The sequence below is a fragment of the Neoarius graeffei genome, chromosome 1 (genome assembly GCF_027579695.1).
Source record: "Neoarius graeffei isolate fNeoGra1 chromosome 1, fNeoGra1.pri, whole genome shotgun sequence".
In the NCBI taxonomy this organism is placed as follows: domain Eukaryota; kingdom Metazoa; phylum Chordata; class Actinopteri; order Siluriformes; family Ariidae; genus Neoarius; species Neoarius graeffei.
In genome coordinates, this window is record NC_083569.1 from 62,994,767 (window position 1) to 63,006,795 (window position 12,029).

Genomic DNA, 12,029 nt, shown 5'->3' on the forward strand with positions numbered 1-12,029 from the left:
ATCCTACGATGTCTCGCACAGGTCTCAACAAATCTCGTTTACGGCCATTGCTTTGACATATGGAGTGATATATTACAGAGCATATTTCAAACACTCATAACTTGCTATAGCAGTGACAAAATAGCTGTCAGAAATGCGTTCCTATATTTAATAATGAGATAAATAGAATTTTTATAATAAAAATTTGCCTTCAGTTCTCATTTAAAAGTTGCTTGAAGGGTGCTTAAATTAAAGACTTATTTGCTTTTACATCTAATCTTTTAACTCTAATCCAGTATGACTGAAAAAAAAAATACTCTATTTGGCACAAAAATAGCAAAATCTTGCAGCATGCCCCTACATTTCTGTACTTGGACTCACAGAGACCTAATGCTTGTGCCTGATGCCCTTGGCTGTTGAAACTGCATCTCTTGGCTCATCCTTGAAAACAAAATAAACAAGTGTTGCCAGGGAAAGCAAACCTCGCCCAGTAGCACTTATGATTATATGAAGGAAGATATCATGAAAAAAATAGGTACCCTATGGGTATATGTGGCTACTGCTTATAAATAAAATTGTTTTCTGATACCATGCCCATACAGTAAATATAGCATAAAAACTCTGAGATAGCCATAAAAATGAAGCGTAATCCAAAAATGAACAATTTAAAAATCATAGACGTAAAATACCAAGTGTCTGTACTTTATATTATTCTACTTTTACCACTGAGTTTTTGAAACTGAAACCTCCAAACCGAGGCTGACTTACACACACTGTCGCCATGACCCAAACTCTTATTTCCTGGAAATGGCCTGGCGCTAGAGCTCAATGGAACGCACTTTCCCTCTGTAATAAGCATAAACATGTCTGAAAGCAATTTCTTTATTCTAGTCCATTTATTTCGAATGGTTAACTGAATTGTATATAACCCCGATTCCAGAAGAGTTGGGACAAAGTACAAATTGTAAATAAAAACAGAATGCAATAATTTACAAATCTCAAAAACTGATATTGTATTCACAATAGAACATAGACAACATATCAAATGTCGAAAGTGAGACATTTTGAAATTTCATGCCAAATATTGGCTCATTTGAAATTTCATGACAGCAACACATCTCAATAAAGTTGGGACAGGGGCAATAAGAGGCTGGAAAAGTTAAAGGTACAAAAAAGGAACAGCTGGAGGACCAAATTGCAACTCATTAGGTCAATTGGCAATAGGTCATTAACATGACTGGGTATAAAAAGAGCATCTTGGAGTGGCAGCGGCTCTCAGAAGTAAAGATGGGAAGAGGATCACCAATCCCCCTAATTCTGCGCCGACAAATAGTTGAGCAATATCAGAAAGGAGTTCGACAGTGTAAAATTGCAAAGAGTTTGAACATATCATCTACAGTGCATAATATCATCAAAAGATTCAGAGAATCTGGAAGAATCTCTGTGCGCAAGGGTCAAGGCCGGAAAACCATACTGGGTGCCCGTGATCTTCGGGCCCTTAGACGGCACTGCATCACATACAGGCATGCTTCTGTATTGGAAATCACAAAATGGGCTCAGGAATATTTCCAGAGAACATTATCTGTGAACACAATTCACCGTGCCATCCGCCGTTGCCAGCTAAAACTCTATAGGTACTGGTTTTGTGGCCTGGCTTTTACCCATGTTTTACACCTACTTGCCGGAGGAATTAAAAAGCCTTAGTGTGTGGCACCGCTTGGATTCCGCGGCATTTAATCTGTGCTGCTCTATTGGAATCGCGCGCTGCCCTCAGTACATTCACCCCTCTCCAACTGCTCATTATGCTTCGGAGTCTTCCATACCCATCATATGGACTCCACAATCGGATTGCCAAGGTCAACAAGAACACTCATGGAGTTAATCACGGTGTTCTTTGCTCACTTGGGAAACTACAATGTTCTGCTGTCTCTGGATTGTCACCTGTGTTTCCTGTGAAGATTGGCCTTTTAGGCTACGTTTACATTAGACCGTATCTGTCTCGTTTTCTTCGCAGATGCACTGTCTGTTTACATTAAACCCCCTGGAAACGCCGGGAAATGGGAATCCGCCAGCGTCCACGTATTCAATCCAGATCGTGTCTGGTCCGGTGCTGTGTAAACATTCAGAATACGCGAATACGCTGTGCTGAGCTCTAGCTGGCGTCTCATTGGACAACGTCACTGTGACATCCACCTTCCTGATTCGCTGGCGTTGGTCATGTGACGCGACTGCTGAAAAACGGCGCAGACTTCCGCCTTGTATCACCTTTCATTAAAGAGTATAAAAGTATGAAAATACTGCAAATACTGATGCAAATACTGCCCATTGTGTAGTTATGATTGTCTTTAGGCTTGCCATCCTTCCACTTGCAAGTAGTAAGTGATATGCGCTGGGATCACACACACAGCGGCTCAGTCCCGAATCATGGCTTGTGCACTTCACTTGCGCGCTCTGTGAGCTGCGCAGGGCCGGAGTGCGCACCCTCCAGAGGGCACTCGCTGTTCAGGGCGGAGTGATTTGGAGCGCAGGATGCCTGCGGAGCCGAGCGTATCCATGTATTAGGCTTGCCATCCTTCTACTTGCAAGTGGTGAGCCTTCCGCGGCTTGCCATCCTTCTACTTGCAAGTGGTGAGCCTTGCGCATGCCCTAAATGCACTGGGATCATGTTACGCGCCGTCTAAAGTCATGTGATTAGCGTATCCGCGTATTGGCGTTGCTGTGTGCACGGCTAACGGTTTTAGTGTAAACGCGAATCGTTTTAAGAACGTTAATCTGATGATCCGCTGATTCGACGTAATGTAAACATAGCCTTAAACTCCCGCTCCATCACCAACAAGGCATCACTCATTAATGACCTAATTATCCAAAATACCCTGGACATACTTCTGCTGGTGGAAACATGGCAACAGGCTGAGGACTATCTACATTTAAATATGTCTTCACCAGCTGGATACACACACATATCAAAGCCCCGTCTCACAGGGAAGGGTGGAGGTCTAGCTGCAGTTTTCCGATGTGGTTTGAAACAGAGATTGTTTTTCACGATGTTACATCCTGTGAATATCTGGCTTTGAAAACCTCCACTCCCACACCGATGTTGCTGATCTTAATCTGTCGACCTCCCAAATCATCATCTCTTTTTCTGTCTGAACTGAATGAACTGCTAACTGTTGCCTCATCTGTTTGTACTGCTGTCATTCTTCTGGGTGACTTTAACATTCATGTTGATATTAGTTGCTCCCTTACTGATGAGCTCTTGACTGTCTTTGAATGTTTTGGTTTAATTCAGCATGTTGACTTTCCCACATGTAATCATGGTCATATACTTGACTTGCTTTGCTCTGCTGGTACAAAAATTGTATCTGTATCAGGTTCTGATGTAGGTTTTACTGACCACAAGTTGATTGAGTGTTGTCTCAGTGTGCCACCTTCTAAACTTCCTCTGCGTTCTACTGTCTCTTTCCGTAATCTTTCTTCTATTGATGTGCATTCTTTCTCTGCCTCTCTCCTCTCTTCTTTTTGTAAATTTGCTGATGTTTCCTCTCCTGATGATACAGTTGGTATTTACAATAATACTATATCTAACACACTTAACACTTTCACTCCGCTTAAAACTAGACAGGTCTCTGCAAATTGTGCCTCTCCTTGGTTCACCTCTGAACTTAAGGCCATGAAGGCCAAGGGAAGGTGGCTAGAGCGCCTTTATAAGAAAACTGGCCTTACTATTCATCTTCCACTCTTCTCTGAACACATCGCAAAGTATAAGGATGCTCTTAATGCTGCCCGATCCTCCTACTATGCTAACATCATTAAGAGTGGCAATCATAGACCCAAAACTCTGTTTAATACAATAAATAAACTTCTTCAGCCTCCTTCCTCAACCACTCCCAGTTCCCCTGCTCAGTGTCAGGCTTTTTTTTGATTTTTCAAGGATAAAATTGACAGTATTTACCAACACTTTCATTCTGAAATTCATTCTTCTGTCCCGCTAGTAGCTCTTTCTCATAAAGCTGACTGCTGTCTCTCTGCTTTCTCTCCTGTTGATTCTTCTAAAGTATCGGAAATTATGACTCTTCTCCTCCTCCTCATGTCTGTTGGACCCTGCACCCACTGCACTTCTTAAATCCTGTGTATCTGCTATCTCCCCTTATATTGCTCATTTGATTAATCAGTGTTTTGCTTTAGGCACTGTTCCCTCAAAATTGCTTCAGTTACACCAATACTAAAGAAACCTGGTCTAGATTCTCTTTCACTGTCCAATTACAGACCCATTTCAAATCTCCTTTTCCTAGCTAAGGTAATGGAGAGAGTTGTAGCCTCACGGGCGCAGATAGAGGGGGGGACGGGTGGGATTCGTCCCACCCAGATTTAAATTCACTTCGTTCGGTCCCCCCCACTTATAGGGAGGAAAAAACGTCTATGCTGTCTTTCTTTGCATAAGGCAAACCTCACGGAAAAATCAAAAGACTAATTACCATTCGGTTTATTGAGGTGCACAGCAGTGTATACATAGTTGCAACAACTCACATAAAACAAAACAAAGACTGATATTCGGTTGGTTGAGCTGCGCAGACTGCACAGGTTGCGAGCTCGGTTGCTATGGTAACCCACAACAAGTTTGACAGGCATATCAGGGTTGGGGTTGGTTTGCTGGCAGCTTTGTCCCCCCCAGTTCAAAAAACGTATCTGTGCCCCTGTGTAGCCTCTCAGCTTCATACTTTCCTTGCTCGTAATGATCTCTATGAACCCTTTCAGTCAGGCTTTCGCAATATGCATAGCACTGAATCTGCTCTCTTAAGAGTTGTTAATGACCTCCTGCTCTCACCTGATGCTGGTCATCTCAATGTCCTTGTTCTCTTGGACCTCACAGCTGCCTTTGACACCGTACATCATGAGATACTCATTTCCAGACTGTCGTCTTTTGGTATTACTGGCTTAGCTTTATCCTGGTTTCATTCATATCTAGCAAACAGGCAACAGTTTATTTCTATTGGTGTTCATAAATCATCTACTGCTACTGTTGCTCAAGGTGTGCCTCAGGGTTCTGTCCTTGGTTCCCTTCTTTTTATATTATATGTTTCTCTTATAGGCCAGATTATTCGTAACCATGGCCTTAACTTATGCTGATGATATTCAAATCTACATCACTATCACCCCTTCCATAGCCTCTGTTCAGCTGCTAAGGACTTGCATCACTGACCTTAAGCAATGGCTGCATAAGAACTGCCTTAAACTTAATGCTGGCAAAACGGAGGTTCTATTCGTAGGTACCAAAAGACAGGTTCAGAATTTCTCCAGTTTTACTATTGATGTTGATGGTGCGCCTATTCGTCCTTCCCAAGTTATAAAAAACCTTGGAGTTATCTTTGACTCCACCCTTACGTTTGAACCCCATCTTAAACTAATTACTAAGAATGCTTTCTTTCACCTCCGCAATATTGCACGTCTCTGCCCTTTTCTCTTGGAAACTGATGCCAAAATGTTGGTCAATGCATTTATTTTTTCTCGTCTTGACTACTGCAATTCTCTCTTTTTATGGTCTCCCTGCCACATTGCTCAATCGCCTGCAGTACATCCAAAACTCAGCAGCAAGAGTCCTCACACTCACCAAGCGCACTGCTTACATCACTCCTGCTTTACAGTAACTGCATTGGTTGCCAGTTATCTCTCGGATCAAATACAAAATCTGGCTTTTAACCTATAAAGCTCTTCATGGTTTCGCCCCTTCCTATCTCTGTGAGCTAATTCATTTGTACTGTCCCTCCCGCTCCCTCAGATCTTCTGTCTGTGGACTTCTGACTGTTCCACGTTTTAAACTGGCATCTATGGGTGGCAGATCATTCAGTGTTGCTGCTCCTAAACTTTGGAACTTGTTACCACAATCGCTTCGTGACTGTTCCACTCTCTCTTCCTTCAAAGCTAACTTGAAAACTTTTCTCTTTACCTCACACTATTCTTCCTAGTGTTTTTTTTTGGTAAATCCTGTGTAAAGCATCCTTGGGTTTGTAAAAGGCGCTATATAAATTGAACTTATTATTATTTATTATTATAGTTCAAAGAAGAAGCCGTATCTAAACATGATCCAGAAGCGCAGATGTCCTCTCTGGGCCAAGGCTCATTTAAAATGGACTGTGGAAAACTGTTCTGTGGTCAGACGAATCAAAATTTGAAGTTCTTTACGGAAATCAGGGACGCCATGCCATTCGGACGAAAGAGGAGAAGGACGACCCGAGTTATCAGCACTCAGTTCAGAAGCCTGCATCTCTGATGGTATGCGGTTGCATTAGTGCGTGTGGCATGGGCAGCTTACACATCTGGAAAGACACCATCAATGCTGAAAGGTATATCCAGGTTCTAGAGCAACATATGCTCCCATCCAGATGACGTCTCTTTCAGGGAAGACCTTGAATTTTCCAACATAACAATGCCAAACCACATACTGCATCAATTACAGCATCATGGCTGCGTAGAAGAAGGGTCCGGGTACTGAACTGGCCAGCCTGCAGTCCAGATCTTTCACCCATAGAAAACATTTGGCGCATCATAAAACGGAAGATACGACAAAAAAGACCTAAGACAGTTGAGCAACTAGAATCCTACATTAGACAAGAATGGGTTAACATTCCTATGCCTAAACTTGAGCAACTTGTCTCCTCAGTCCCCAGATGTTTACAGACTGTTGTAAAGAGAAAAGGGGATGTCTCACAGTGGTAAACATGGCCTTGTCCCAACTTTTTTGAGATGTGTTGTTGTCATGAAATTTAAAATCACCTAATTTTTCTCTTTAAATGATACATTTTCTCAGTTTAAACATTTGATATGTCATCTATGTTCTATTCTGAATAAAATATGGAATTTTGAAACTTCCACATCATTGCATTCCGTTTTTATTTACAATTTGTACTTTGTCCCAACTTTTTTGGAATCGGGGTTGTACACTCACCGGCCATTTTAATTGGAACACGTGTATGCGCATGCGCAGTGTGGGACTGTTACACTCTTACATTCTTACAGCACGATGACATAGTGGCTAGCGCCTCTATATGAGGCAGTAGCCACAACAAAAACGATTTAGACCTTTTTGGTGACCTTGACCGGATGACCTTCAAAATGTTGGAGGTTCTATTTGAGACCAGTGCTCATCTATCCTGAAAGTTTCATGAAGATTGATCCAGCCGTTTTTCCGTAATATCGTTAACAAAAAAAAACAAACAAAGAAACCCGACCGAAAACAATACCTTGCCCCCTGGTGGAGACTGTCCTGGGCGAGGTAATTACTTCTTGAAAATTCACATAATTTAATTTTAAGGCATCTATATGAGCTATTACTTTAAAGTCTCTTCCCACTTTTCTTTCTCACAGCTCCAGATGTATATGCTGTTATTAAGTGTGAGCAGGACACTGTAAGGACACGTGTATTTAAAAAAGATGGAAGTCCTGAATTTAACACTAAAGCCATTTTCTACAGGAGGAACCCTAAGAAGAAAATCTGCATAGAGGTAAGATGTGATACTTTAACAATTTGCACAAAAGTCTCAGTCATATAGAAACCTTCAGCAACATGTGTATATTTATGTACATGCAGCTATGGGGAAGAGGTTTGCTGTTTGACTCCTTCCTGGGAAGAGCTCATCTTCAAACAGGGGCCAGTGAACGAGGACGGACCAGAGTGATTGAAATGCAAGGTGGTCGGTCTCGTGGCTGCATCTATGTAGAGACTTCCACCAGTCAGTGCCTGACAGACTTATGACATTTCCATTGACTTGTACAGTGGAACTGAGCTATTACTAAAATCTGAAAACTGACTAGAAAAGCCAGCTTGGGACCAGACTTTTGTTTGTGTAAGTTTTTCCCTTACAGGCTGGTTTTGCTCATGCACTTGCCTGCTTCTGATTGGTCGTAAGACCTGCTGCTTTTGTTGAGTGATATAGCAAGTACTGTAGCATGGATGTGTGTGTACAGTGTCTTTTGTTGTGACTGTAAGACAGCCTTAGGCTAAAGGGAAAATTGAAGCTACGTGTATTACAACAGTCCTCACAACTTGTTCATCATTGGTGCTTTTAAATGTCTCATTAGTCCAAAGGAAGTAAAAGAGCATTTGCTATAGTGTGTTAGACTAGCAGTTAGTTAAGGTAATAGTTAAGTTAGCATAGTTATCTGCTGGTCAGATATTAAAGGTCATAGGCAAGGGTCAGAGGTGGAATGTAGAATATCAACTTTATTTTTTAGAAGAATGACCCAAAACGCGAATTCAGTCTTCCTGGTGTCTAATTTGCACCCTAAAATTGAATAAAATGGTTAAAATATACTGGTTTGCGCAAGTTCCGAAGGTTTATTTACATCTCACTTATGCACACTTTTACCGCTAGGGGACAGTCGTCGTAACGTCATTCAAGGCAAACAGACTGGGAGCAGTTCTGTGTTTATTTACGAACCGAGCACACGTGTACGGACTTTGGTCGTGAGCGGTTGTGTAAAATGTCTGAAAGCGACAGCGATTTTGAAGTAGGAACTCTCCAAATTAAATATCGAGAGGTGAAACCATACATGTATGAACCTATGGCCGTTGCGAAGCAATCGGTGAATGTGGCTCACTGGTTTGACCGTGCGGCCTCGGAATCGGACAGCGACTCGGCTGACTCTGATTGCAGTGGCCCCGGACCTCAACAAGACTCGTGCCCAAATGATTTATCCTGGTAGTTATGATAAATTCTTACTTTCGTCGTAATACTAAATAAGAGCCCTTTTGAAGAATAATTAAACCGCCCTCCCTAGTGGATATAGGTAACGATTACTTGACAGTGCGCCGGTAGGCCACATTAGCCTGCCATCCGCGGCATTAAACTGTTTATAGCCGACTCTAAGCGAGGAAATATCCCTTTGTCTCATTTCCACAATGATTGTACAGGATCCCTCAGGATTCTTGACTTGTCAATTGCAAGCAAAGGTAAAATGTTTACCTCCAATCTTCTCCTTTTTGCTTGAGCATTGCTGGTCCGTTTCTTCTTTGACTGCTTGATTTTGTTTCACGCACACAATCCACTCTCTCCGCCTCGTCTCCTCTTCCGGAAAAAGCCAACCCACTCGCTCTGCCTCTTCTCCACTTTTGGAAAAAGCCAACCCACTCGCTCCACCTCGTCTCCTCTTTTGGAAAAAGCCAACCCACTCGCTCCGCCTTGTCTCTCTTTCAGAAAAAGCCAACCCACTCACTCCGCCTCTTCTGGAAAAAGCCAACCCACTCGCTCCGCCTTGTCTCTCTTTCGGAAAAAGCCAACCCACTCACTCCGCCTCTTCTGGAAAAAGCCAACCCACTTGCTCCGCCTCTTCTCTTTCAGAAAAAGCCAATCCACTCTCTCTGCCTCTTCTCTCTTGGAAAAAGGTAAAAACTTCTTCCTGAACCGGTCCTGTTGGTACGGTTCACTGCACAATAATAAGGCATAGTTTTTCTTTGGAAATTCCCAAATGCAAGTCTGCACTCAAGCCAAACAGCAATGTAAGTAAATGGAAGTGGACTCAACTCAAGCAGTTTGTTTGTCTTAAATGACGTCACGCGCCGAGTGGTCATGAAAATAGCCGAACAGAAATTCGCCTAACTTATTTTAATTATTACTTATTAACAATACTTCTTGGGACCAGAAGAAAATTATAGAGGGCTTTTTAACATATAAAGTTTAAAATGTGCATAAATTGAAAACCGTTGCCTATGATCTTTAAAAGCAAAATCTAAACTTCACATAAGGACACTGTTGCTGATGATGCTCATGTAACCAGGACTCTGAAAAAGTTTATCAATTACTGTCCACCAAAGGTTCTTTTTTTGTTTTTCTTTTTTTCTTCTTTTCTTTTTTTAACAATAAAGATAGCAGCCTTGCTGTTTTCTCTGAATAAAGATATGTTGTTTACTTTGGAAAGTCAAAGAACCAGTTCCTCTTGAAATGGTTGTTACATATTTGGCATACTTATCATAAGCACAAATGAGATAAACACATGAACCAAAAAAAGACTTAGACAACCTTTATTGTCATTCAGTATGTAACAAGTGTACACAGAATGAAACTTTGTTGCAATTTGGCTCAGCACAGAATTAAATATGAAGTGTGTTAAATTAAGGCGGCACGGTGGTGTAGTGGTTAGCGCTGTCGCCTCACAGCAAGAAGGTCCTGGGTTCGAGCCCCGGGGCCGGCGAGGGCCTTTCTGTGTGGAGTTTGCATGTTCTCCCCGTGTCCGCGTGGGTTTCCTCCGGGTGCTCCGGTTTCCCCCACAGTCCAAAGACATGCAGGTTAGGTTAACTGGTGACTCTAAATTGACCGTAGGTGTGAATGTGAGTGTGAATGGTTGTCTGTGTCTATGTGTCAGCCCTGTGATGACCTGGCGACTTGTCCAGGGTGTACCCCGCCTTTCGCCCGTAGTCAGCTGGGATAGGCTCCAGCTTGCCTGCGACCCTGTAGAAGGATAAAGCGGCTAGAGATAATGAGATGAGATGGGGAGGTGTGTTAAATTAAATTATGCAGCAGCAGAAATATTATAAAGTGCAATAGTATAAAGTGACCTGTGGAATTTGGAATGTTCAAGTTATAAATAGAAGTTTAGAGTTTGGGTTTGGAGTTCAGCAGTCTGGTGGCCTGGGGGAAAAAGCTGTTACAGAACCTGGTGGTCCTGCACCGAATGCTGCGGAACCTCTTTCCAGAGGCAAGGAGGGGAGAACAGTCTATAATGAGGGTGTGAGGGGTCACTGATGATGTTTCTGGCTCGAGACGTGCAGCGCCTTGGTGCAATGTCCTGAATGGAGGGAAGAGAAGTCCCAATGATTTTCTCTGCTGTCCTCACCACTCTCCTCACATTCTCCCAGTCAGAGGCACTGCAGCCTCCACACCACACAGAGATGCAGCTGGTCAGAACACTCTCTATGGTGCTTCTGTAGAATGTAGTAAGGATGGGCAGGGGCAGGTGGGCTCTCCTTATCCTACGCAGGAAGTGCAGATGTTTCTGTGCCTTCTTGACCAGTGACATGGTGTTTATAGACCAGGTGAAGTTGTCTGTGATGTGCACCCCCAGGAACTTGGTGCTATTGACCACCTCCACAGTCGTGTTGTTGTTGAGAAGTGGAGCATGGCTGGGCTGTTTTTTCCTGAAGTCAAAAAAGAATGTTTTTCTCTTTCTTGTGGAGTAATTAAGTTAATTGGCAACTGGTCAGTGACATGTTTGAGTATAAAAAAGAGCATCTCAGAGAGGCTGAGTCTCTCAGAAGTAAAGCTGGGGAAGAGATCACCACTTTGTGAAAGACTACATGGGCAAATAGTGCAACAATTTAAGAATAACGTTCCTCACTGTAAAACTACAAAGAAGTTGGGGATAACATCATCTCTGGTACATAATAAAGAATACATTTTCTGCGAACACAGTTCATTGCTGAATCCATAAATCCAAGTTAAAATTCTACCATGCAAAGAAGAAACCATATATAAACAATATCCAGAAACACCGCCACCTAACCTGGGCCCGAGCTCATTTATAATGGACTGAGGTGAAGTGGAAGTCAGTCCTGTGGTCATTAGTGCACATGAGTAGCTTGCACATCTGGAAAGGCACCTCTAATGATGAACAATGTATACAGGTTTTTGAGCAACATGCTGCCATCCAGATGATGTCTTTTTCAGGGAAGGCCTTGCTTATTTCAGCAAGACAATGCCAAACCGCATCCTACAGGTATTACAGCTGCATGCCTCTGTAGTAAGAGTCTAGGTGCTAAACTGGCCTGCCTACAGTTTAGACCTGTAATGCATTGAAAACATTTGGTGCAATATGAAAAAAAAATGACTAAGGAAACCCCAAACTGTTGAGCAGCTGAAATCCACTCAGGCAAGAATGGGACATTTCACTTTCCAAACTACAGCACCTGGTCTCCTCAGTTCCCAAACATTTACAGAATGTTGTTAAAAGTAGAGATGATGCAATACAGTGATAAACATGCCCCTATCCCAAGTTTTTTGAAATGTGTTGCTGGCATCAAATTCAAAATGAGCATATATTTTTCAAACAATAACATTTCT

At 42.5% G+C, this 12,029-nt stretch overlaps 1 protein-coding gene across 1 annotated transcript in view; it reads left to right on the forward strand.

Annotated features, from left to right (window-relative positions):
- Positions 1-7,799, forward strand: part of LOC132888240 (calpain-5-like) — a 49,840-nt gene extending 42,041 nt beyond the window's left edge. Inside the window, exons 11-12 of the mRNA XM_060924319.1 lie at positions 7,342-7,478; positions 7,565-7,799. Of these exons, the coding sequence (XP_060780302.1) occupies positions 7,342-7,478; positions 7,565-7,729 (302 nt within the window). The 3' untranslated portion in view covers positions 7,730-7,799. The remainder of the gene's footprint in view (positions 1-7,341; positions 7,479-7,564) is intronic.
- The last annotated feature ends 4,230 nt before the right edge of the window (positions 7,800-12,029 follow it).